A 26,393-nucleotide genomic window follows, 5' to 3' on the forward strand; every position below is an offset into this window, starting at 1 on the left:
AAAACATAAATAATTAAAAATAAAAGGAAGATCTGGAGAGGTCATACAGCTTCAATGTTGTGCTAGCTGAAAATCGGGCATGTCATTCCACAAAGGTAATTCAGAATGCTGGATTTACATGTCTTCAAAGGATAGCCTAAAAGTCCCACACCGAATGGGAACATGATTAGATCTAGTTAACAGGAAACCCGAACCACATAGCTGTCTGAAACTTTGTCTTATACTTCTTAAATACAAGTGTTGCTACCATGTCTCTGTCTTCTGACTTTTTATTTAATAAAAGCTACTACAGGGTTTGTGTCAGTTCAGAATGCAAGTGTATAATATTTTCTCCTGGACTGCTTTTTTGGGCTTACATCTAAATTGTGCTTGGCAGGGTCTGAAGTTCCATATTTGGTTTTCTTAACTTTGCTTATATTCCCTGCCTCAGGAGGCTCCCAGGGACTTCACGGGGTAGAAGACAGCATACTAGCAGCAAAAGACTTCTGACACCATGATAGATGCCCTCGCAAATGCAAACCCTAATATCACTGAGAGCAGTAGGGGAAAAGAGGCTACTTAGATTAATTTTTCCTTAATTATGAAGGTAGCAGCCTAATAAGATGTTAAAAGTTGCAGAAGGCAAAATATAAAGACTGGGAAGAAGAACAGAATGGGTACATGAGTAGAGTGACTGAAGTGAAAAGGGATATGATTACAGTGCTTAGAAAGCAATGAAAACATGCAGGTTTGAATGTGAGAATAACTGCCTATCCAGCAGTTATCCTGATACCAATTCAATATCCTGAATATCCAGCAGGTTCAGTGGTCACTGAGAATCTAGCAGCTCTTTTCAAACTTCATATGATTCCAGTTTTCCATATGACAAAACCTCTTCCACAATATTATTTTAATACTATGGACATAAAAATGGTAAACTTTGAACAGTAAACCACTCATTAGAGATGCTAGACCTGATAAAATCAGACCTCAGAATTAGATTAGGATGCAAGGAGCAAAAGATGGCTATTGAGAAGCCTAGATTATATAGAAGATTTATCAATTTGAACTAATATAGACTTTCTGAACATTGCAGGACTGCTAGATAAAATCAAGCGTCTTTTCTTTTTCCTTTTTTCCCTACATCCGTAGCTTTGGAGTTTTTATACAAAAAGTAAGAAACCTCAGCACTGTAGCACTTTTGTGCTTTCAAGCTGATGAAAATTGCTCCAGAGTAGTTTATCCTTACACTGCACTGTTTTTTTTCCAATTAAAATCATGAACAGAATTCCCACTTGTTTCATAAACATTACATATGGCATTGCTCTGTATATGGTATGCTTTATTTGGTCAAGCATAGGTTAATGATAAAATGGTAATGCTATTCAACAATGAAAGCCAATCTTCTTTTACCATTCAGATTTTTAATAAAATCATAGTGTGAGTAGGCAACGTAGGCAGTGGTTTCATGTCACAGTGGGTGAAAAGGAATCCCCATACAATTCTGGCCACAACTGTCTACTTCTCTTGTCTCATCTGACTCCACAGTGCCCCAATAGAGGCAACTTAAATGCCTCTATGCAAATGCACGTAGCATGGGGAGTAAACAAGAGGAATTAGAGACATGCGCACGCCTGCAGGGCTACGACCTTATTGGCATCAAGGAGATGTGGTGGGATGGCTCCTATGATTGGATTGTTGGGATGGAGGGATACAGGCTCTTTAGGAAGGACAGGCAGGGGAGACGAGGAGGGGGTGTCGCCCTCTATGTCAATGACCAGCTGGAGTGCATGGAGCTCTGCCTGGGGATGGATGAGGAGCCAACCAAGAGCTTCTGGGTCAGGATTAAAGGGAAGGCAGGGACAGGTGACATTACGGTGGGGGTCTGCTACAGGCCACCTGACCAGGAAGACCGAGCAGATGAGGCCCTCTATGGACAGATAGGAGCAGCCTCACGCTCACAAGTCCTGGTCCTCATGGGGGACTTCAACCACCCCGACAACTTTTGGAGGGATGACACAGCAGGGCATAAGCAATCCGGGAGGTTCCTGGAATGCGTCAATGATAACTTCCTTCTCCGAGTGGTAGAGGAGCCAACGAGGAGAAGTGCTACACTGGACCTTGTTCTCAGCAGCAAGGCCCTCCTTGTGGGGCCTTCCTGGTGGGGAATGTGAAGCTCAAGGGCAGCCTGGGCTGCAGTGACCACAAAATGGTGGAGTTCAAGATCCTGAGGGCACCGAGGAGGGCGCACAGCAAGCTCGCTACCCTGGACTTCAGGAGAGCAGACTTTGGCCTCTTCAGGGATCTGCTTGGTAGAGTGCCATGGGACAAAGCCCTGGAGGGAAGAGGGGCCCAAGAAAGCTGGGTAATATTCAAGGATCACCTCCTCCAAGCTCAGGAGCAATGCATGCCAACAAAGAGGAAGTCAGGCAAAAACGCCAGGAGGCCTGCATGGATGAACAAAGAGCTCCTGGACAAACTCCAACACAAAAAGGAAGCCTACAGAGGGTGGAAGCAAGGACAGGCAGCCTGGGAGGACTACAGAGAAATTGTCTGAGCAGCCAGGGATCAGGTTAGGAAAGCTAAAGCCCTGATAGAATTAAATCTGGCCAGGGACGTCAAGGGCAACAAGAAAAGCTTCTATAGGTACGTTGGGGATAAAAGGAAGACGAGGGACAATGTGGGCCCTCTCTGGAATGAAACGGGAGACCTGGTAACCTGGGACACGGAGAAGGCAGAGGTACTTGATGACTTTTTTGCCTCGGTCTTCACCGGCATGTGCTCAAGCCTCACCACCCAAGCTGCAGAAGGCAAAGGTGGGGACTGGGAGAATGAAGAGCTGCCCACTGTGGAAGAAGATCAGGTTCAAGACCATCCAAGGCACCTGAAGGTGCACACATCCATGGGACCCGATGAGATCCATCCGCGGGTCCTGAAGGAACTGGGGGATGAAGTTGCTAAGCCACTATCCCTTGTATTTGAGAAGTCGTGGCAGCCTGGTGAAGTTCCCACTGACTGGAAAAGGGGAAACATAACCCCCATTGTTAAAAAGGTAAAGAAGGGAGACCCGGGGAACTACAGGCCAGTCAGTCTCACGTCTGTGCCTGGGAAGATCATGGAATGGATCCTCCTGGAAGCTATGCTAAGGCACATGGAGGACAGGGAGGTGATTCGAGACAGCCAGCATGGCTTCACCAAGGGCAAGTCCTACCTGACTAACCTAGTGGCCTTCTATGATGGGGTTACTCCATCAGTGGACACGGGAAGGGCTACAGATGTCGTCTGTCTGGACCTCTGGACCTCTGTCAGGCCTTTGACGTGGTCCCCCACAACATCCTTCTCTCTCAACTGGAGAGGTATGGATTTGCTGGGTGGACTGTCCGGTGAGTGAGGAATTGGTTAGATGGTCGCATCCAGAGGGTAGTGGCCAATGACTCAATGTCCAGATGGAGATTGGTGACGAGTGGTGTCCCACAGGGGTCCGTATTGGGACCGGTACTGTTGAATATCTTCATCAATGCCATAGACAGTGGGATCGAATGCACCCTCAGCAAGTTTGCAGATGACACCAAGCTGAGTGGTGCGGTCGACACACCAGAGGGACGGGATGCCATCCAGAGGGACCTGGACAAGCTCGAGAAGTGGGCCCGTGTGAACCTCATGAGGTTTAACAAGGCCAAGTGCAAGGTCCTGCACCTGGGTCGGGGCAACCCCTGGTATCAATAGAGGCTGGGGGATGAAGGGATTGAGAGCAGCCCTGCTGAGAAGGACTTGGGGGTACTGGTGGATGAAAAGCTGGACATGAGCCAGCAATGTGCGCTCGCAGCCCAGAAGGCCAACCGTGTCCTGGGCTGCATCCAAGGAAGTGTGGCCAGCAGGTCAAGGGAGGGGATTCTGCCCCTCTGCTCTGCTCTGGTGAGACCCCACCTGGAGTACTGCGTCCAGCTCTGGAGCCCTCAGCAGAAGAAAGACACGGACCTGTTGGAGCGGGTCCAGAAGAGGGCCACGAAAATGATCAGGGGGATGGAACACCTCTCCTCTGAAGAAAGGCTGAGAGAGTTGGGGTTGTTCAGCCTAGAGAAGAGAAGGCTTTGGGGAGACCTTCTTGCACCCTATCAGTACTTAAAGGGGGCTTATAAAAAAGATGGCGGCAAACTTTTTAGCAGGGCCTGTTGCGACAGGACAAGGGGGAATGGCTTTAAACTAAAGGGGGGTAGATTGAGACTAGATATAAGGAAGAAATTTTTTATGCTGAGGGTGGTGAAGCACTGGCAGAGGTTGCCCAGAGAGGTGGTGGGTGCCCCATCCCTGGAAACATTTGAGGTCAGGCTGGACGGGGCTCTGAGCAACCTGATCTAGTTGAAGATGTCCCTGCCCACGGCAGGGGGGTTGGACTAGATGACCTTTAGAGGTCCCTTCCAACCCAAACTATTCTATGATTCTATGCTAATACCAGTGGAAATTCCCACCACGTCAGTATGTCACATCTGCCATGTCCTAGAGAAAGGGTGCGCAACTTCCTACATATTTAAAAAAAAATATTGTGAAAGCTTTTAATAATACCCGTTGATATATTTTTGTATCTCTCTGTGTTTAAAATTGGGGTACAACACTTTAAATCCTAGTTTCTTGGTTCAAGATTCTTCTTGTCATTATTTCAGTTAGATAGGCAATAAAGGAAGCATGTTAACAGCTGTGAAAATCTACAGCTATAAAATTACCTCAACTAGGTTTTAAGTTCATACTTCTCTGTTTAAAAAGAAGAAAAAAGTGATACTGGTTTTCATGTTTCCGATGCTGTGTTCTACTGAGGAGAGAAACAAGATAGGTGTTACTGAAAATAGAAGGTGCAGCATTGATTTTAGCTATAAAGAGTAATGCTGGAGTACTCAGAATAGGTGAGTATAGAATAAAGAGAGATATATATATTTATATAGGATAAAGAGAAATATATATGTATTTATATAGAATAAAGAGTAATGCTGAAGTCTCTCAGAATAATCCTTATCTCAAGCTATTTTTCCCAAGTCCTACTATTCCATCCTTCCTTATTGCACTTTTTTTTTCTGTTATTTTCCTTACTTCCTCATTTCTTTGTTTTAAGTTGTTTGTTCCTTTCTCATACTACTCACGACTGCAGTTGTGGGACCATGCAATGCTTTTTCACCAGAAGGCTTTCCTTTTTTAGCCAAGATCCATCAGATTCTTCAATATAGCTTGCGGAATCACGAAAAGCTAATTTGCACACATGCATTTCTCACAAGATGCATTTACAGTCTACAGTCTTCACAGTAAGTTAATTTTCTGCCTCAAGGAGACACACATTACTGGGAAGTGTTGTCTTTGAGCATCTGTTATGCCTATAGTACACTAAGAGAGAAAACACAGAATCCAAGCACTGCTGGTTGAGTGTATATTAGGTCAGCTGCACAGATGGCAACTGTGTCATTTTGCTGATTTGTCAGCACTTGGACCCTAACACTTGCACCCATTTTCCTTGCCCACAAGTCCTTTCAGCTCCAACAGGTCACTGGAAAGAAACACAAGACTGATTTCTTGATTCCAAGTTCCCACTTGGGTCCCATGGAGCAGCTGTGCTCCGACTAGCCTTCAGGCCTTCACTTTTGCACCTCACCAAGCAGAAGTTAATCTGAAAGAAAAACAAAATAAAATGGAAGGGCAACTTTAAGGTACAAAGGTCAGTGCCACAAAGATGTCTTAAGCTTCAGCCCTGTTAACACTGCCACTTTCTGTCCTGCTGTTTTGCCAACAGCATTAGTACAAAGCATTGTGTAAGTATCAGTAACCTCGTTTATCTTTTAAGCTGTTTTGCAGAGGCTGTTCTTTAGAGACTTCTTCAGAGCCACAGTCCTATTGGAAAAGACATTTCATGGCCTTTTCCCAGTCCTGAAGACAGAATCCAGAGCTAGCCTGTGTAGGACAGTGATACACATCTCAGAAATTATGGCTGCTCAGCTGTCTCTATTGGTTCATCAATGCATTGAAGGGAATCAAATTCTAGCTAATCTGTATGTGTCATCAGGATTGCTTGTTTCCATTTAACTGTGATATTATAAGACTGCTGTACCAGGCATATTGATAGCTATTATTATGCAACGCCAAGGATTGTGATAGAATGGCCATGGCAAAAAAGCATACTGTAGCCTTTCCCTGTATATTTCTTGACATGTCCCTGAATGGATGTTAGATTGACATCTTTAGTTCTGCTTAGGGAACCAAGTGTTCATACTGGCCGGTAAGACAAACTAAGAACGTTTTAGACCTCTTATGCAGCCATGGTCCCACAGCTGTACCAGAGGGACCCAAATGAACTTGCAGTGGGGTTAGAGGTATCGTGCTTTTCACCCTGGAGCTTACAAATTCCAAGAGTCTTTTAAAAAGGTTCTTTTCTGAAGATGCTTGAAAAAACATAGCTGTATTCAGGATAAGAAGGGAAGTCCTCTCATCCATTAATAGCTGGTTAAAAGATACCAAACAAAGGATGGAAGTAAATGATTCATTTTTGTCACTGGAGGGACATAAGCAGTCTAGTCCTAGATGAGCATATGGTACAGTTTGTACTATCCAGCATATTTGTTACTAGAAATGGAGGTGATAACATTTGCTTACAGTACTGAAATATTCAGGATAATAAAAATGAAAGCCAAGTGCAAGCAGTGGCAGAAGACTGTCATGGTACTGAGTGATCTTCAGCAATGTTTGCATTGTTTTCCTTTCATCACAAAAGGAGGTAGTAAACTGGAAGGGTACAGAGAAGGTAAATAAGAGCATCAGTTTTAAATTACTTCCTGATGAGGAATATGTAAATAGACTAGAATGCTTCAGCCAAAACAAGAGATGACTAAAGAGGGAGGATGATAGAGGTAATTAAAATCATGAGAGGCATGGCAGAAGTGAATGGGCTGCTGTTATTCACTGTCTCATAATAAAAGAACTAGAGGACATTAAATAAAATTGTCATTACCCCAGAGCATGGGGGTAATGGCAGATTCTTGCAAGAAAAATGGAGTAAAGTGTATTAAACTCAAAGATCCCACATTTGCCTGCAGAGATCCTTGAACTGCAAGTCCCTGGGAGCTGAGAGAGAATACCAGAAAGTATCGCAATATGCTTGCCCTGTTCTTATGTTTTTTCCTCGCCATTCACCAATTCTTCATTGTTTGACCTTGTCAGAGAAAGAATTATAGGGTAGGAAGACCTTTAGTCTACTCTTAATACACCTGTTCTTATGAGATATCCTACAATTTGATGACAATGGTGTCTTCCGTTACAATTTTAACTTAGGCATCGTAAAAGGATTTTATGTATTTATCAAATAAGATTACATAAATGTTTATTATTTGCCCTCTAAAGACAATGGAGAACAATACATAATCCTAGTTAAACCACCCTAGCTAAACTTTGAATTACTAGCTTTTTGAAGTGGTAGTCTTTCATCACAGAATCTGTTTAGAGCATAAAATATCTCTTGGTCTTAATTTTTTATGTTTTGTGTAAGATTCTGCTGAGACTAGTTCAGGATATGACAGGTCTGTGTGAACAAGTGGAAGCAAAGATGCCTTCTGTCTTCATCACTGGCAGGAATTGGCAAGTATCTTTCTATGCATTTTAGTGGAAGTGGGCAATGAACCTTGCCAGCTATGCCAAATAGAATGGCAAAAAGATAGATCATGGCCACTGAGCAATGACCAGTAAAATTGGTTATATTCCAAATGAGTTGTGAACTAATTATGTTTAGTAAAGGTTATGCAGACATGCTTCCCCAGCACACTCCCCCGATCCACTTAGCACTGAAATGCACTGCATAGGAAAGCAGTTTGTACTGAAGCAGCCCCTAAAGAGTCTCAACTCTGCTGGTGTAAACACATCTTACCTTGAAAGTTAAGTTTGCCTGGTGTTCAGTCCTTTGATTTGATGCCTCATAGAAATCCCATTTACTATAAGAATAACAAAGAATTTTTGGCTGAGAACAGATTGTGGAGATATCAGTTGGCTTCATCACTATCAATGAGTTAATAGGCAAGAAAGTAGGACGAACACGTACAATGTTTCTGCTACCTAACATGCCCGTGATTTCTGTTTCATATGTCTGTACCAGTGACACAGATAGATCGACGCCATTACAGAATTTGGACATGAACACAAGTTCAGTTTGATCCTAGAGCACTGACTGGGTAGAAGACTGCTAAGATTTCTGGAGGAATATGGTACTTGCATAGCATAATTATAAAAAGTGAGGCAACATTTTTTGGGCAAGGCAGAGTTTTGGAGACCCCTAAAAGTGAAAACAAAAGCTGAAATTTGAATTTGATGAAGGATAGAAGAGGAAGCATGAAAGCACTCAAGGTGACGTGAGAATAATAAGCAAGAAAAGGTGATCATATTTTTATTAGATCAGAACCAGATTAAGCATACCTTCTCAAAGAAGCAAGAGATGAGCAAACAGCAGAGTAAAGTCAGAAGACTTTTGGTAGTATCGCCGAGTAGATAAAGATGGATGTTTGAAATGGCGCCAGAAAAAGTCAGAGATAACCACCGTTACACATTTAATGAAGGATTAAAGGAGGGATTTTTTAACAGCTCATAAACATTTTTTTTTTTATTTTAAATAGCTTCTTTCTTTATAACCTTTTAAGTAACTTTTCTTCGTGAAAACTTATTTTTAATTTTCTGTTGAACATGTATGAAGGCTTTTCAGATAGCTTTTTCCATAAAACCTTGGTCAGCTTCCTAAAAACTGTTTAAGTGCTGTCAGCATCAGGAAACTTTCCGTTCAGAAAAACTGCCAGCTTTCTCAAGATACGGTGTTGTACTTTGTTTTTTTCATTCTCTGGAGGAATTAATATTTCTTTTGTTTGCTCAGATGGGAAGTAGGAATTTTTGGAGTTGACATTAGCTAAAGCTGAATATGAATTTGTTCGAAGACAATGGCATGGCTCCAAGGTAGGTCATTCACCAGTTTCTCTGGAGGAATTAAGGGAGGCATGTTGCCAGACAGCTAGATTTGCAAATAAACTATATGCTTTGTGTAGATATACAAAGCCTGGTCTTACAGAGCAGTGTGGTGAGACCTTGGCACTCCTATCTTGTGTATTTCCTCTGACCTTTGCTGTCAGGCTGACCCTGTCTTAAGACAAGTAGAGCCAATTCATGAATTGATTTTTAAGAAAGTATTTGCATTACTGTTATCTTACAATGTTCCACTAAAATTGGCTTAAAACATTAAAGCCTTAAGCACTGAAAGGCTTATGGACAGCAGTGTATAACAAAACTCTGCAAAGTTTTTTGTTAAATGATCTTTAGTATAAAATTAGTATTTTTTTTAACAAAATATAACAATCATGCAAGTCAAGAAATAATCATCTAAAGAGAATTGAGCAGTATGCCAAGTAGCATTCACACTAGAGTCAAGCATCGGTATGAGATCCTTTTTAATGCTATTTTATACTTATTCAGTCATCTTGAGCTATTCTATTAAGCCTACCTATAAATATCAATAACTTTTGCCTCTACCTGTTTTGTACAGTAGCAGTCTGAACAAATGGAGCCTGAAGGGATGTAAGTTAGAGAGGAGTTGTAGGGAAGAATGAAACTAGGGGGAGGTGATGCCATCACCAATATGATACAAAAGGGTGAAGGCTCTTATGACGATAATTTAGCAAGAGTTGCTGACAGCTGAAATACAGTATTTGATCAGCTGGGGAGGTGAAAAATGTAAACAAAACATAAACTTGCAACATGATTTTTAGAAATGTTCAGTGATAAAAAGTAGGAACAACAGAAGAGGGTGTTGATCATGAATGGAGTTTGAGACCATGATGAGTAAGAGATTTAGTGAAGAGACAGTGGAATAGAAATGGAAAACAGATAAAAAATTAATAAGAAAATTCATAGAGTCAGAATATTCTGCATACTTTTTAAAATTCATTTTTCATATATATTATTGGTGCACATACCACAGAAAGTTCAATACTTCAGGTTGCTGTTTGAGATGCCCTGGTTTCGTTGTCTGCACTGTCATGGCAAGCAGAGAAGTTGTCCACAAGTTAAATTCACTATTAAGATATAGTTTATCTACATTCAGAGATGAACAAAAGTTATTACAAATCCCCATCTTAAAGGCAAATGTATGAAAATTACCATAACTATAATATGTATGTCATCAATATACATGTAGAAAACTTACCTTTAATTTTAAAGGAAGACATGTTATGGTCTAGAATGTATGCAAACTGTGCATTTAGATCCACAACATGATCTCACAGGGAGACCATGCAGCTTCATTTCTTGGTACCAGTCATCAAGACTATACAGATTACAGTCAGAACAGGTGTGGTGAAGGGGAGGGCAGTTAAAGAAGCCAGTGTTTCATTTATTCACCAAGCTAGTTTGCACTCTGAAAAACTAGGACATGCATTTCAGTTATTGTATATTATTTTTATTTCATATACAGATGAAATTTTTATTTCATCACCCTTAATTGTGTCTTTAAAGTAGGAGATTTAATGCTATAAATCATTTTAAAAAGCTGTTATATGATGTCCTGCCTGTTTGGTAGTTAGTGTGTTATGGTTTAGGTGAAGAAAGAAAAAGCAAACATATAATTCACTTCATTACTTAAAAAAAAATCTGCTTGCAGACTGGCTATCAAAATTCCTTCACAGCTTCCACAGTCAAATAACTTTTGCATTGTGAAATGTGAGATTAATTACTCCTGGTTTAGTATGCATCCTAGCACTTAAACTAGCTAATTAGCTTGTATTTGTGAGTATTGATGATCATAGAATAATCACAGATGTTTGGACAGAGTATGTTTTCTAAGCTCATTCTGCCCTCCCACAGTCCTCTTGCTTCTTGATTCATTTACTTCCAGGGAAATAAACAGCCCAAGACAGAAAACACGAGTTGTTCTAGTTTTGCTTTGAATTTGTGAGAGGGACTGGGCACAGTAGTTTTTGAATATTTCTCATAAAATTGGTAAATAGATTTCATATTTAATAAATTAGCGAAAATGTTAGTTATGCAAAATACTCAATGTAAAATGTGTATGCATTCATTTAATGTGGCTTTATGGATTTTGTCATTAATTTTTAAAGCTTTCTCTTGTTTTCTTTTCCAATAATCTGATTCTTCGGTAAGATATACTACCTAGCTTTATGGTTTATGTTTTAATTGGTAAAAACTGAATTATTAGTCTATAAAATAGCAAGAAGTAACTGCCTTCACACATTTTTATTTGTTTATTTACTTAATATTCAGAATGTCATTGTTAATTTATGGCAGAGGTGCTATATTTATGTCTTAGAATTCAAACTACAAACTACTGGTAGGAACATGGAAAAACTTCAATTATAAATAATCCTCACTGAAATCCAATGAGCTGCATTTGAATGGAAAAAAAATCTCATCTTCATTTCCTATCCAGAGTAAAACTGTCAGATCTCTTTGTTAGGTGTAAATATTTGTAATTCTGTTCAAATGAAATTTACAGTATTTCACAGAGGAAAAAAACTTCAAATGAGCAGTTGCCTCCTTTCTGTCCTGAAGGCCTGAGAGGTGTTAATTGTAGTGATTAACAATAAACGGTCCAAAGAAATGCTGAATTCAAGTACAGCTTTTATGTACTGATGTGTAGTATATAACCGTAAATCCTGGGCTTATTTTGGTTACATATCTCTGTAGAAAAAGCCAGAGAATAGCTACAAAAAAAAGGAATAGATGATCATATTTATAATCTTGAAAATAATATGGAAAGTTAGAGCAGTATGAAATAAATATTTGTAAGAAATGTAACTGCTACAAGAACTTCTATGAATTATTTGGGTTTTTTTTTTCTTCTTTTAATGGCTAAGTGATTTCTGGTTCATTTGTGTATATTCTCTTCCCAGATCCATGTAGGATTTATAAAGTTTTAAGAGAGCAGAAATGATTCTTAGATATAAGTGCCAATAGTTATGCTGATACTGATCAGCAAGCAGCATTATTTGCCTGGTGGTTGAGTCTGTAGGACTGCAGTTTTTATAAGCTTTTTGCTGCAACAGATGAAATGTGTATCTGTTAGTGGCATTACCACATTTTGGGATTTCTGCATAGTTTTGTCTGTAGCATGATGTTCTTTTTCTTATGTCAAATGCCTTATGAAAGTCACAAAACAAAAAGCTGGTTTGTAACAGTGGAGAACAGTGGTTCCTAACCACTCTGCGTTATAAAAAGGAGTGCCCCTTATGCAATCAAATATTGTGTCCCCTATGAAAGGCTTCAGGACATGGCTTTTTCACATTTTCACAGTAATCAGTTGCTTTTCTAGACCCTTTGCAGACAATGTTCTTTGACATCTTGAAAAGCAGTTACTGTGTATTCCCCACTAAATTGCCTGCATGCTGCTGCTTTGTTCATGTACAGGACTGTATCATATGCACAGTGAGTTCAATAAATCACATTTTATGTACGTGCAAATAACTGCTTACACACACCTCTGGGACTATCGCAGATTTCAACATTTAAACCAAAAGCCCTGCAAAAGGCCTGTAGCTAGTAAAACAGATGTCATAGTGAATATAAAAATGGTTTCAGATAAGGATTATGTCCAGCTTAAGTACATTTTACATCCAGGTTTTCTACAGCCCAACTGCTAGCAGAAAGTAGGGCTTGGATTTTGGGGATGGAAAAGGAATGGAGACATGTTTAGGCTATCATGTAAGTTTAGTCACACATGGATATAAGGTGCTGGCAGCCAGTGAGAGCCCAGAGGTGAAATCAGAAGGGCAAGAGCAGAGAAATAGTCAAAGAGAGCAGAGAGAAAGTGAGAGGAAGGTAGGAGTAGGATAGCGAGGGAGGTTTGGGAAAATGATTGGACTTTGCAGTGAGCAAGACCTAGGAAGGTGATGGTAGAAGTTTTAGCATAGGAAAGCTGGAGGTTCTGGTGTGCATCCTGGGGCAAGAGGAGTTTGGAATTTGAGGGCTTTCTCTAGAAAAAAATGAGATTTTGACTTCTGAGATAGTAAGTGTGTGGAGCTGAAATATCTGAGGCAGGAGGGTAGGGAAGTTCAAGCTTTTCATGCAGGAGGAAGAGAAAAGCTAAAACTCTGGTTCTGAGAAGGATGGTGATTGGGTTGAGTGGCCTTGGTTTGGGGAAGGAATTGGATGCTTTGGGGACTTGAGTTTGGTGGAGGGCTTGAGACTGAGTGAGAGCTTGGGACATGAGATCAGCAGTCAATGGGACATGCTTGCAGGCATTCACACAGGGTAAGTGCCATCCTCTCATAAACCTCTCTAGCAATATATGCGTTTATCTTTGTTGGAAGTACAGATTTCATAGCTTATTTTAACTAGTAAATCTTGCAATTTAGCTATTATATTAGCATAACCAGAATATGATGCCACATGATGTGCATATGGGAGAAGGCTGGTGTTTATGCAAGAAGTTCGGGATGATACCTCATTTGTGAAAGCAGTATAAACACACTGTATCCTTGAAAAGAGTACAGAATGCTGGGAAATTTTGGCCCATTTCTCCACGCTGCCATCAGGTTTGCAGATGACAACAAATTGGAGGACCGGTTGGTAGACTCAGTGGCGGGGCTGCTATTCAGAGAGACCAAGACAGGCTGGAGAAATGTGCTGAAAGGAGCCTTGTCAAATTCAACAAGGACAAATGCTGAGCCCTGCACCGGGGAAGGAAGAGGCCCTGGCAATGACACAGGTTGGGCACTGACAGCCTGGGGAGCAGCTCTCTGGAAAGGACCTAGGCATCCTGATGGAAAGCAAGCTTCGCATGAGCTGGCAGTGTGCCCTGACAGCAAAGAAGGCCAACAGCATCCTGGGCTTTATGAACAGGAACATGATGTATGAACAGCAGTAGATGAGGGAAGTTTTTATCCCCTGCTACTCAGCAGACCACATCTAAAATACTGCAATTTTGCACACACACACCACCCCCCACCCCATCCCGCAATACAGGAAGGACAACAGTAAATTGGAGCAGGTTTACCAGAAGGACATCAGGATGCTCAGGGGCCTGGAGCACCTGATCTGTGAGGAGAGGCTGAGGGAACTGGCTTGTTCAGTCTGGAGAAGGGTAGGCTTTGGGGAGGATCTCCAGGCAGCCTTACCATACCTATAAGGAGACCACCAAGAGGACAGACCAGCTGTTCACAGTGGTGCATGGCAGGAGGATGAGCAATAATGGATACGAGAGGTTCAGACTGCAAGTAAGAAAAACACTTTCACTGCGACGACAGTCAAGTGGTGGAGCAGTTGTCCACAGAGGCTATGCAATCTCCGTAATACATAATATTCACTATGATGAGCTGTAAATTAGCTATTGCCACTTCAGAAAAGAGGTCTGGGTAATACTGTGATTAGCTTTCTGAAAATATTGAATGCAGAGCCATAGTCAAAAGGCAAGCAGGAATTATTAGGATCATAACAAAATGGAAAACGTTATGTCATTGTCTAGATCTGTGGTGATTCCACATCTCCAATTTTGCCTATAATTTTAGATTATATCATCTCAAAGAAGGATAAAGCGGGGTGAAGCATAATGCAGAAAGGATGATCTGAAGTATGGAAGCTTTTCCATACAAAGGAAATTCACAAGTTTTTTGTTTGGAAAGGATATTACAGAAGACAGATACAAGAGGTCTGTAAAATTATGAATGGCATGAAGATGTTTTAGGAAAGATTGTTTACTGTCTCTCAGGCATTCTTGCATTAGCAATTATATCAGCTATGATAGATAGGGCAAAACAATTGGTGCTGAGGGCCAGATGTCCACATTTGCATTTTAGGGAACAGGGGGAACTTACTTCCAATCCCAAGGGCTGAATGCCCATTAGTGGTTGAAGCATATTACTGGAACACATCAGAGCTCTTCGAGCTCATCTTCTGGTTTTGTTTCACCTGAAAGGAAATTAATTTATTGGCTCTAAGACTACTCCACCAAGGGACACAAAGCGCAGTAAGTGGAAACAATATGAGATCTGGTTCAAAAGTGTGCACGGACACATTTAAGAAAAGAAAATCCTATCAATGCTGTTTTAACACGTCGTCCTGAGCACAGCTTCCAAAGCACTGGGGTCCTAAGCTGTTGGTTGCTGCAAGGGCACATACGGGAAGGTGTCAGAAAGAAGAGACAGTGTCAAAATGACCTTGGTACATCTGATTACCTAGGAACACTTGGGGTTTTTTTGCTCATTTTACATGATCACTTACAATGTAAATGGTTGTTGTGGTTTAACCTCAGTTGGCAACTGAGCACCACACAGCCACTCGCTCACTCCTCCCCCCCCCAGTGGAATGGGGGAGAGAATTGGAAGAGTAGAAGTGAGAAAAACTCGTGGGTTGAGATAAAAACAGTTTAATAATTGTAACAAAATAATAATAACAATAATAATAATAATACACAAAGCAAATGATGCACAGTACAATTGCTCACCACCCACCGACCAATGCCCAGCCAGTCCCCGAGCAGCGGCCCCCCTGGCCCCGGCCAGCTTTCCCCCAGCTGATGTACTGAGCATGACGGCACATGGTATGGAATGTCCCTGTGGCCAGTTGGGGTCAGCTGTCCTGGCTGTGCCCCCTCCCAGCTTCTTGTGCACCTCCAGCCTTCTCAGTCAATAGAGCATGGGAAGCTGAAAAGTCCTTGACTAGTGTAAGCACTACTTAGCAACAACTAAAACATCAGTGCGTTATCAACATTGTTCTCATCCTAAATCCAAAACACAGCACTGTACCAGCTACTAGGAAGGAAATTAACTCTATCCCTGCCGAAACCAGGACAATGGTTATTATAGATTGCATATTATTCATTTGGGCACATTTTTAGAGTAAAATTTTCCATCTCATATCTTATATTCTTTAGTCATAGCAAAATGAGATCAGTCAATTTATAAAATTGGGGGAATATTTTAAATTGTTTGTAGTCTTATTTTGAGTATTGCTAGTACCTCAACAGGAGGTTGCAAGAACTTTGGCAGGGACACTTGAAACAGATGTGCCTATGGAAGCTCTGGTGAAAATCCTTTTTGATTTGCACGCTTTGGTAGGTATAAAAGTATGATTTGCACAGAACGTTGTTTTTGTTATCTAGTAACAGGTTTCCACTAACAGTCTGCCAGACTCCGCTGGCACTGTGCATGCATATTCATGTGATTTGAGTGGAAGTTCTTGTTCAGACTATAGCAACACAGGCATGCACAATAATGTTAAGTAAAATATATGTTTTAACAAATTATTTAGGGTCTGTATTCATCAAATAAGATAGGGTTTCTTTTTAAAAAGGCAGAAAATACATTAGAAGTGATTTGAAGCTCCCTCAGCTCTTCTGTTTCATAATTCAAACCCCTACTTCATGTTGCTGTACAGTTTTTGAGGAACTCTACAGCTCTCAGTTTTTATCTGCAGATGGCTAGAATCAGATGCAGAAACATGGCTTATTTCCACTCTAGCTGGAGAGACAGACATCTGAAGGTATTTTTCATGTCACAATTTATTAAAGACAGTAGTCACAGTATGGATCATAGAGCCTGCAGTAACCTTTGTGCACGATTGTACAGGGTTTCTAAATCTGATCCTTTGTTTCAGTACTGTACACAAGTTTATTTGGTAATATACTTCATGGAAAAGAAACAGTTCTTGTTCTTTGTTAGCCTCTGTTAAGTGCTAGAATTCAGCTTACATAATACTTGTACTATTGACATTTTCAGCTGAAGCTTAATCAATTTACAGATGGTAAAAAAGAGACTATTTCAGCAACAGAATTGAAATCTATTCCACATAACTGGCTGTCAACTTTCAATAGCTTTATTCACACTCAGGGAAGCCACAGGGATTACACATGGTGTATAGTAAGCAGTTCCTGATTGTATACATACCTTTAATGCAGCACCAACAATTTTTCTGTGGCTTTCTGTAGGAAGAGCAATTAGAGAATAGCCAGTTTCCTATACTGAAACTGCTGTTCTTGAATGTAGAATGATTACATTGCAAAGTCTAATCTGTGATAAACTCGGTGCAGGTTTGCTTAAGGTGAGTTTCACAGACATACAAATCAAGGATAGTATTTGTCCAAATCCTCTAGAAGGTGAGGACTGCCAAGTCAAAACTAATGTGGCTACATGTTTGCATAATTCCCTGATTATCCCTGTTGATCCAAAAACAGCCTCTAGCATATTGTGTTATATTTACTTTTAAGTATAGAAATAAATAAAAAGAAAGCACGGGTAGCAGTCTTGACTAAGACCCTCCAGTGAGGATAATACACACTAAAATTCATGTGTAAAAGTCAAAGTGAATGATATAGCATTAGTAATAAAATTTAATGCCATTTGCAAATTAAATTTAAAAAGTAGAACATAACAACATAAATCTAGGTTTCTATTTGACAACAATATTTAAAAAGTGTTGGAAAAGAAATTAAGAAAAATACAGGTTTGAAATTGAGGTAAGTTTTTAAATTAACGTTTTTCAAGTAAATTACATCTTGGCAGAAAGATACTTAAAGAAGACTTACATTTTTCAGAATTTTGTTACTGAATTACTAATGCTATTTTTCAGTAATCAAAGATACTGTTTTAAATTAACATAATTTTAAATTAACATAATCTAAGGCATAACATAAAGAACAAGGAGGTCCATATCATACTTTAAACACATCTTCAGCATCTTTAAGCAGATGTTTAGCTCATGCACTGGCATAAAATTTTGTGGTATTATAATCTAAAACTCTTTAAAAGTAAATCCCTGGAATTTTTTACTTTTTTTTTTTCCCCTAGAGTCAGTATAACATATTTAGCTGTGGGGCAAATCTTAGCCCACTTGGAGTCACTGAAAATCGTCATAAAACATCAGTCTCTTGACTAGCATAAAGATTTCATGTATAGTGTCCAAAATAAAATAAATCATATTAGAGAGATTCTGGTGTATACAGATCTAGAAACTTAGTATCTGTACATGACAAACTGATCCAAATTGTCATTAAAAATAAAAAAAAATTAAAAATGCAATGATACCATGATGTCTAATCATAAGTGATTCTCCAAAGGAAGAATTTCTGTGTCTCAGTAGTCTAGTCAAATTTCTAAATAAAGCAGTCAATAAATGAATACAGGAGGACAGTTTACCTATGTAATTTGGAGTCAAAAGGTCTCTGATGAACTATCTTAAAAAGGATACCAAAGAGAGAAAACACTTTTCTTTGGAAGGCATGGAAACAATTGTGCTATAGAAGTTCCCTGCAAAATATTAATTCAGAAAAAAATACAAAGGAACAGTCAATATCCACCACTGAAAAGGAAAAATACTGAAATTCCAGAAAAGTTCTGTATTAGGACACTATTTTAAAATATATTTCTCAATTATCTTGAAGAAGGTCTGAGAACGTTAAAATGAAAATTACTGGCATGTGAACACTAATTATACACAATTATTTATATTAATCACAAACAGAACACTGAGGAACTTCAAGGAGGCTTAATTTCAGCTGGACTAGAAGGCAGCACGGTAAAAAAACTGAGGAACATACGCTGAGGCATACTGGTGTGCAGGGTGCACACTGAAGGGGACACTTCCTACGCACCTTGAGACTCCAAAAGCCGTGATGTCAGTGCAGAGAAGAGTCTGGGCAACTGTCCTGGTTTCGGCAGGGATAGAGTTAATTTCCTTCCTAGTAGCTGGTACAGTGCTGTGTTTTGGATTTAGGATGAGAATTGATAGCGCAGGGATGTTTTAGTTGTTACTAGGTAATGCTTACACTAGCCAAGGACTTTTCAGTTTCCCATGCTCTACCGACGGAGAAGGCTGGAGGTGCACAAGAAGCTGGGAGGGGGCACAGCCAGGACAGCTGACCCAAACTGGCCAAAGGGACATTCCATACCATGTGACGTCATGCTCAGTACATAAACTGGGGAAAGCTGGCCGGGGGGGCCGCTGCTCGGGGACTGTCTGGGCATCAGTCGGCAGGTGGTGAGCAATTGTACTGTGCATCACTTGCTTTGTGTATTATTATTATTATTATTATTGTTGTTGTTGTTGTTGTTGTTGTTGTTGTTGTTGTTTTTATTGTTATTATTATTTTGTTACAATTATTAAACTGTTTTTATCTCAACCCACGAGTTTTTCTCACTTGTGCTCTTCCAATTCTCTCCCCCATCCCACCGGGTGGGGGGGAGTGAGCGAGCGGCTGCGTGGTGCTCAGTTGCCGACTGAGGTTAAACCACAACAGTCCTTTTTGGCACCCAACGTGGGGCTGTGTTTCCACCCCTGGGGCAGTCGGTTCCAGGTGTACTGGACACCCCTCCAAGTGAAAGCAAACTGTGGCCTGTACTCTGCTGCCAAAGGGATCGAGAAAAACACATTAGCGATATCAATTATGGCATACCGCTTGGCTGCCTTTGACTCCAGTTCGTATTGAAGTTCTAGCATGTCTGGCACAGCAGCACTCAGCAGTGGCGTGACTTCGCTCAGGCCACGATAGTCTACTGTTAGTCTCCACTCTCCATTAGACTTCCGCACTGGCCATATGGGACTGTTAAAGGGTGAGTGAGTCTTGCTGATTACTCCTTGGCTCTCCAGTCGACGAATTAGCTCATGAATGGGAATCAAGGAGTCTCAGTTGGTGCGATATTGCCGCCGGTGCACCATGGTGGTAGCGATTGGCACCTGTTGGTCTTCGACCTTCAGCAACCCCACAACAGAAGGGTCCTCCGAGAGACCAGGCAAGGTGGACAGCTGTTTAATTTCTTCCATCTCCAAGGCAGCTATACCAAAAGCCCACCGGTACCCTTTTGGGTCCTTGAAATACCCTCTCCTGAGGTAGTCTATGCCAAGGATGCACAGAGCCTCTGGGCCAGTCACAATGGGGTGCTTCTGCCACCCATTCCCAGTTAGACTTACTTTGGCTTCCAATACAGTTAGCTGTTGGGATCCCCCCGTCACCCCAGAAATACAGATGGGTTCTGCCCCTATATAGCTTGCTGGCATTAGGGTACACTGTGCACCGGTGTCTACTAGAGCCTTATACTCCTGTGGGTCTGACGTGCCAGGCCACTGAATCCACACAGTCCAGTAAACCAGTTGTCCCTTTCCTCCCCCTGGCTGGAGGCAGGGCCCCTCTAATCCTCATCACAGTACTCATTTCTCATTTCTTGTACGTACGAGTCAGAAGTTTCTTCATTAAGATCAAGAGTAAGATCAGCCCTTCTACTCTCTCTGGGGAACTGCCCGCTGGAAACTGGAGCAGCAATTTTCCTGGAAGAACCTCTTTCTGTGATTGTTTTCCCTTGCAGTTCACGTACCCGTGCCCCTAGGGCTGAGGTAGGTTTTCCATCCCACTTTCTCATGTCCTCTCCGTGGTCACGCAGGTAAAACCACAGGGTGCCCCATGGTGTGTACCCTTTATATTCTCTCTCTTGAGCAAAAGAACGCTGACTCCTAATAGCCGAGATACTGGTCCGTACAGGTGAGGAGTAGGACCTATCCTCTCTGAGTTGCTGGATCTCGCGGGACAGTTTCTCCACAGCTGAGACGAGGGAGGAAGAGAGACTTTCCTCATATTACTGGAGTTGACCAGCCAATTCATCCACTGTTTGTTCCTCTCCATCTTTCCAGGTCATCACTGCCAATGAGTTGGCATATGAAGATGGTGAGCTCCTTATAAACTTCCACCACATGGGTCGTGTGCACTTGACTTCATGTGGATCTTTGGATAGTTGTTCATTGTTCAGGTCGTCATAAATTGCCTCCAGCACAGCTAATTCTCTCAGAAACTGGATACCGTTCTCCATGGTGATCCACTTGCTTGGGCGACATGTGACATCTTCCTTAAAGGGATACCTTTCCTTCATGCTTGACAAGAGTCGCCTCCAAAGGCTGAGGACTTGTGTCCCTTTTCCAATTACTTTGTCAATGCCCCCTTCCCTAGAAAAGGATCCCAGCTGCTTGGCTTCCCTACCCTCTAATTCCAGGCTACTGGCTCCATTATCCCAGCATCGGAGCAGCCAGGTGACAATATGTCGCCTGGACGACGGCTGAAATCTTTTTGTATATCTCGCAGCTCACTCAGGGATGGAGATCGGGTGGTTACCATCTTGTTTATGAGTTCTTCCTCTTCTTCATCCCTGGGCAGCAGCTGGCTCTCCTCTTCCTGTTCTCGTGATGGCCCTTCTGCAGGGTAGTCTGCCTCGTCCACTTTTTCCTCCGGCTCCCTTTTAGAAGAAGTTTGTTCCTCCCTTACTAAACGAGCCGACTTCCACTTCCAGCATTTCTTCTTGTGCACAGGGGCGACTGATACCGGCACAGGCTGGTTCTTTGGTTCAGCCACAGGGCGTGTCACCGGCGTCTGAGTGGCCACAGGGCCTGTTGCTGGGGTCTGAGTAGCCGCAGAGCATGTTGCTGGGGTCGGAGTGGCCGCAGAGCCATGTCTCCACCAACTAGCACAAAGGACTGTCATGGTTTAACCTCAGTCGGCAACTGAGCACCACGCAGCCGCTCGCTCACTCCCCCCACCCGGTGGGATGGGGGAGAGAATTGGAAGAGCACAAGTGAGAAAAACTCGTGGGTTGAGATAAAAACAGTTTAATAATTGAAATAAAATTATAATAATAATAATAATATAATAATGCACAAAGCAAGTGATGCACAGTACAATTGCTCACCCCCCGCTGACTGATGCCCAGCCAGTCCCCGAGCAGCAGCGCCCCTGGCCAGCTTTCCCCAGTTGATGTACTGAGCATGACGTCACATGGTATGGAATGTCCCTGTGGCCAGTTTGGCTGTGCCCCCTCCCAGCTTCTTGTGCACCTCCAGCCTTCTCAGTCAATAGACCATGGGAAGCTGAAAAGTCCTTGGCTAGTGTAAGCATTACCTAGCAACAACTAAAACATCGGTGCGTTATCAACTTTGTTCTCATCCTAAGTCCAAACCACAGCACTGTACCAGCTACTAGGAAGGAAATTAACTCTATCCCTGCCGAAACCAGGACAGCAGTGCAGCAAAGACCTATTTTCCAAAATCAAAAGAGTACGTCATAACGATTGAGAGTTAGCTGAAAACGGAACAAAAATCCAGACCAGTAAGACTACACCTGAAGGTGCGCAAGTCCATGGGACCGATGAGATCCATCCATGGGTCCTGAAGGAACTGGCAGATGAAGTTGCTAAGCCACTATCCATTGTATTTGAGAAGTTGTGGCAGCCCAGTGAAGTTCCCACTGACTGGAAAAGGGGAAACATAACCCCCATTTTTGAAAAGGGAATAAAGGAAGACCCGGGGAACTACAGGCCAGTCAGTCTCACGTCTATGCCTGGGAAGGTCATGGAATGGATCCTCCTGGAAGCTATGCTAAGGCACATGGAGGACAGGGAGGTGATTCGAGACAGCCAGCATGGCTTCACCGAGGGCAAGTCCTGCCTGACTAACCTAGTGGCCTTCTATGATGGGGTTACTCCATCAGTGGACATGGGAAGGGCTACAGATGTCGTCTGTCTGGACCTCTGTCAGGCCTTTGACGTGGTCCCCCACAACATCCTTCTCTCTCAACTGGAGAGGTATGGATTTGCTGGGTGGACTGTCCGGTGAGTGAGGAATTGGTTAGATGGTCGCATAGTCATTGTTGTTAGTGGTCAATGACTCAATGTCCAGATGGAGGTTGGTGATGAGTGGCATCCCGCAGGGGTCTGTATTGGGACTGGTACTGTTGAATGTCTTCATCAATGCCATAGACAGTGGGATCGAGTGCACCCTCAGCAAGTTTGCAGATGACACCAAGCTGAGTGGTGCGGTCGACACACCAGAGGGACGGGATGCCATCCAGAGGGACCTGGACAAGCTCGAGAAGTGGGCCCATGTGAACCTCATGAGGTTCAACAAGGCCAAGTGCAAGGTCCTGCACCTGGGTCGGGGCAACCCCTGGTATCAATAGAGGCTGGGGGATGAAGGGATTGAGAGCAGCCCTGCTGAGAAGGACTTGGGGGTACTGGTGGATGAAAAGCTGGACATGAGCCAGCAATGTGCGCTCGCAGCCCAGAAGGCCAACCGTGTCCTGGGCTGCATCCAAAGAAGTGTGGCCAGCAGGTCGAGGGAGGGGATTCTGCCCCTCTGCTCTGCTCTGGTGAGACCCCACCTGGAGTACTGCGTCCAGCTCTGGAGCCCTCAGCAGAAGAAAGACACGGACCTGTTGGAGCGGGTCCAGAAGAGGGCCATGAAAATGATCAGGGGGATGGAACACCTCTCCTCTGAAGAAAGGCTGAGAGAGTTGGGGTTGTTCAGCCTAGAGAAGAGAAGGCTTTGGGGAGACCTTCTTGCACCCTATCAGTACTTAAAGGGGGCTTATAAAAAAGATGGCGGCAAACTTTTTAGCAGGGCCTGTTGCGACAGGACAAGGGGGAATGGCTTTAAACTAAAGGGGGGTAGATTGAGACTAGATATAAGGAAGAAATTTTTTATGCTGAGGGTGGTGAAGCACTGGCAGAGGTTGCCCAGAGAGGTGGTGGGTGCCCCATCCCTGGAAACATTTGAGGTCAGGCTGGACGGGGCTCTGAGCAACCTGATCTAGTTGAAGATGTCCCTGCCTACGGCAGGGGGCTTGGACTAGATGACCTTTAGAGGTCCCTTCCAACCCAAACTATTCTACTATTCTCTCCTTCATCAGCATGGGACAGATCTGCCTTTGCAGCACAGCTCCCAGCCTCTTCCCTGTGCCACAACCTGCTGTCTGACACACCTGCACAGACAATTCTCTAACCTCTTACCTTGACATATGCAAAAACTATGCTCCTGTAGTATTTCTCTTACTACATAGAGAAGTCAGGGGAGGGAGGAAGGAAGAGGAAGGATCTTTTGCAGGACCCCACACTCAGGCATGTTTGGAGTCATAGGATTTTTACTACCACTTGAAAGGCTGTGTTTGCATCTGCCTATATATTTTGAAGGTATTATCAGTGTACAAACAGTAATTTAAAAATTGAATTTTAACCTGGTGTGTATCATGTATATATATTATATAATCATAATATTAAAGCAAGCAGGATTTATTTAGAAGAGTGTTTTGGAAAAAAAATTCAACTACTAGAAATAGGAATTCAAATGTATTTTCACTGTTGAACTGTGCAAGCGTGTACACATGCGGATGTGTCTCGATTACTGAATAATTCAGTTGAGTAGACTTAGGGAATCCAGAGATTAATCACTCAAGATTAATTACAGTATATGGAGCCTTTCACTTCCAGATCACTGAATCAAATTCAGTGGAAGAAGGAACAAAAAGAGAGGAGTTCATAGGTCTGGATAACATAAACAGAGAGCATTACTTCACTATAGCAGAGAGTGCCAAATCCAAACAAACAAACCTATTATTTTCCAGACATGGAAGACAGAGTTATTTTTTAAATCTTTCAAAATCAAGTCCACAGAGAGCTTCTTGTCCAACAAAGTGAGGAAACCGAGCAGTGAGGTGTGAGAATTCCTGCTTCCATTTGTCCTGCAAATAACTGGGGGAAGGAGGGTTAACTTTTTTTTTTTTACTCAATCTGGTTGCTTTTATAAAGGTTTTTATCTCCTAGTCTGTTTTTCAGCAGGTTTTGAAAGACGCTCAGATACTGTAACAAGGAGGCATTTCCCACATGCTGCTCACAGGATGGACTACATGGACTTTGAGGATGATAGCCGTGGATGGCGTTTTGATATGGACATGATGATAATCTACATTTATTCAGTCAACTGGGTAATAGGATTTATTGTGTTCTGTTTTCTTTGTTATTTCTTTTTCCCTTTTTAGGCTGTAGTAATCACAGTTAAGGAAAGCAGCAGTCATGTGAACCACAGTAATGTGAACAAAAAAAACTTGAAGAAGGCAAAATGTTTGTTTCATACTGCGTTTTTATCATTCAGAATTGTAATAGACTGCATCAAGCATGCTGTGAGGCTATTTGATACTTCTACTATGTGTGACAAAGTACTTGAGTTTGGTTCCAAATACAATGTGAAATCCAGATCATACTTCATTCAGTGGGAGTTTTGCCTTGATTTTGGTGGGAACAGGATTTACCCCTAATGTATAAAATAATTGCTCTGTAGAAATACAGAATACTGCTTATTCTAAGGGGAATTCTGTCTACTACAACAGAATATGATCCATAGAGTAATTTTGGGGTTCGACTCTATGTTGACACACTTTGCTTACTTATTGGTGCTTCAATTCCTCATACATAAAAGCGATAAAGATGCTTCCCATTTATAGTCTGATCTTTTGGGAACAGGAGATTATCAGCATTGCAGTGCTGTACCATGTATTACACAGACATTCATCAGAGCTATTTCAATGGTATAATCCAAATCCTGGAAAATTTTGACAATTGATAGACTTGTTGGCATTCTACTGTGGAGATGTGCTGTACTCAGTGCCTGAAATTGTGAGACTATTAACCAAAAAGAGAAACGATACTGCACAGTGTGCTGACAGTTCATCTTTTCAGCAAATGGCAATCAGAAGGAATCAACTAACAACCCCAAGTTCTGCACATTAAAGGGACCATTTTCGTGCAGATTCCCAGAGTAGCACTGTACCTTTTTTTTTTACCCATCCAGATGTGTTTGTTTGGATCCAGCAAGACAGCTAATGGAGAGCAAGCAGCAGGCCTGCTGGCTATGATGCTGTGAGACACTAACCCCAGTAAATATTGGAGAAAGAGGCATTCTCCAGTGTAAGAAATCAGTATCATTATTAAATTGGTGTAATAATTTGAAGATACTCTCAATTCTGGGCTCACCAGGACTATGTGTCTCCAGGGAGATCACGTACGAGGACACAGTATTTATTTGCACCTTTCATGTGAAACAATTCTAAAGCACTTTATAGTTATTCTCTATATAGATTGCTGAGTTACAGTACCAAACTGCAGCCAGTTCAGCAATCATTCCATACTTGCTGCTTTACGCAGTATTTTCAAATGAAAGAGCATCTATTAAATTATAAAAAGGATATTAGAAAATATTGTAGGAATCAGGTGCTGAAGAATGGTACAAGGTAGTTCAGGGGCTTACTTTTCAGGAAGGTACAAGGAAGTTTTTATTTCTAAGGGCATGACCCTGCAAAGTACACTGTGGTTTCATCTAGAAAAGCATGTGAGTATATGTATGTAGTCCCTCTGGTATCAGGATTTGTGTGGGAGACCTGTGGTTTTTCAGTAGGTGGTGTACTCCCCTGTTCTAGCAGAGAACAAGGAGAAATATGTTGTGGAAGGTGCCATCTGCCAAATGTGATGGAATGGAATGAATTCAGGGGTTTTATTAAGCGTGTGCTTATGCTTCTTTACTGGAGCAGGGCCAGCATGGTCAGACTCTTATAGGCTATAAATTGATTAGGACCAGAAACTTTCACTTAATCTGAAGAACAG

General features: G+C 42.0%; 1 protein-coding gene across 2 annotated transcripts in view; it reads left to right on the plus strand.

Annotated features, from left to right (window-relative positions):
- The window catches only part of RNF180 (ring finger protein 180), a 92,486-nt gene extending 66,846 nt beyond the window's left edge, over positions 1 to 25,640 (plus strand). The window contains exon 7 of one of the 2 annotated variants that reach the window (XM_076362145.1): positions 24,573 to 25,640. In XM_076362145.1, coding sequence (XP_076218260.1) covers positions 24,573 to 24,775 — 203 coding nt within the window. In that variant the 3' untranslated portion in view covers positions 24,776 to 25,640. The remainder of the gene's footprint in view (positions 1 to 24,572) is intronic. The other variant, XM_076362146.1, reaches the window with a different exon arrangement.
- Positions 25,641 to 26,393: the final 753 nt, after the last annotated feature.

This window comes from Aptenodytes patagonicus, chromosome Z, assembly GCF_965638725.1.
Source record: "Aptenodytes patagonicus chromosome Z, bAptPat1.pri.cur, whole genome shotgun sequence".
In the NCBI taxonomy this organism is placed as follows: domain Eukaryota; kingdom Metazoa; phylum Chordata; class Aves; order Sphenisciformes; family Spheniscidae; genus Aptenodytes; species Aptenodytes patagonicus.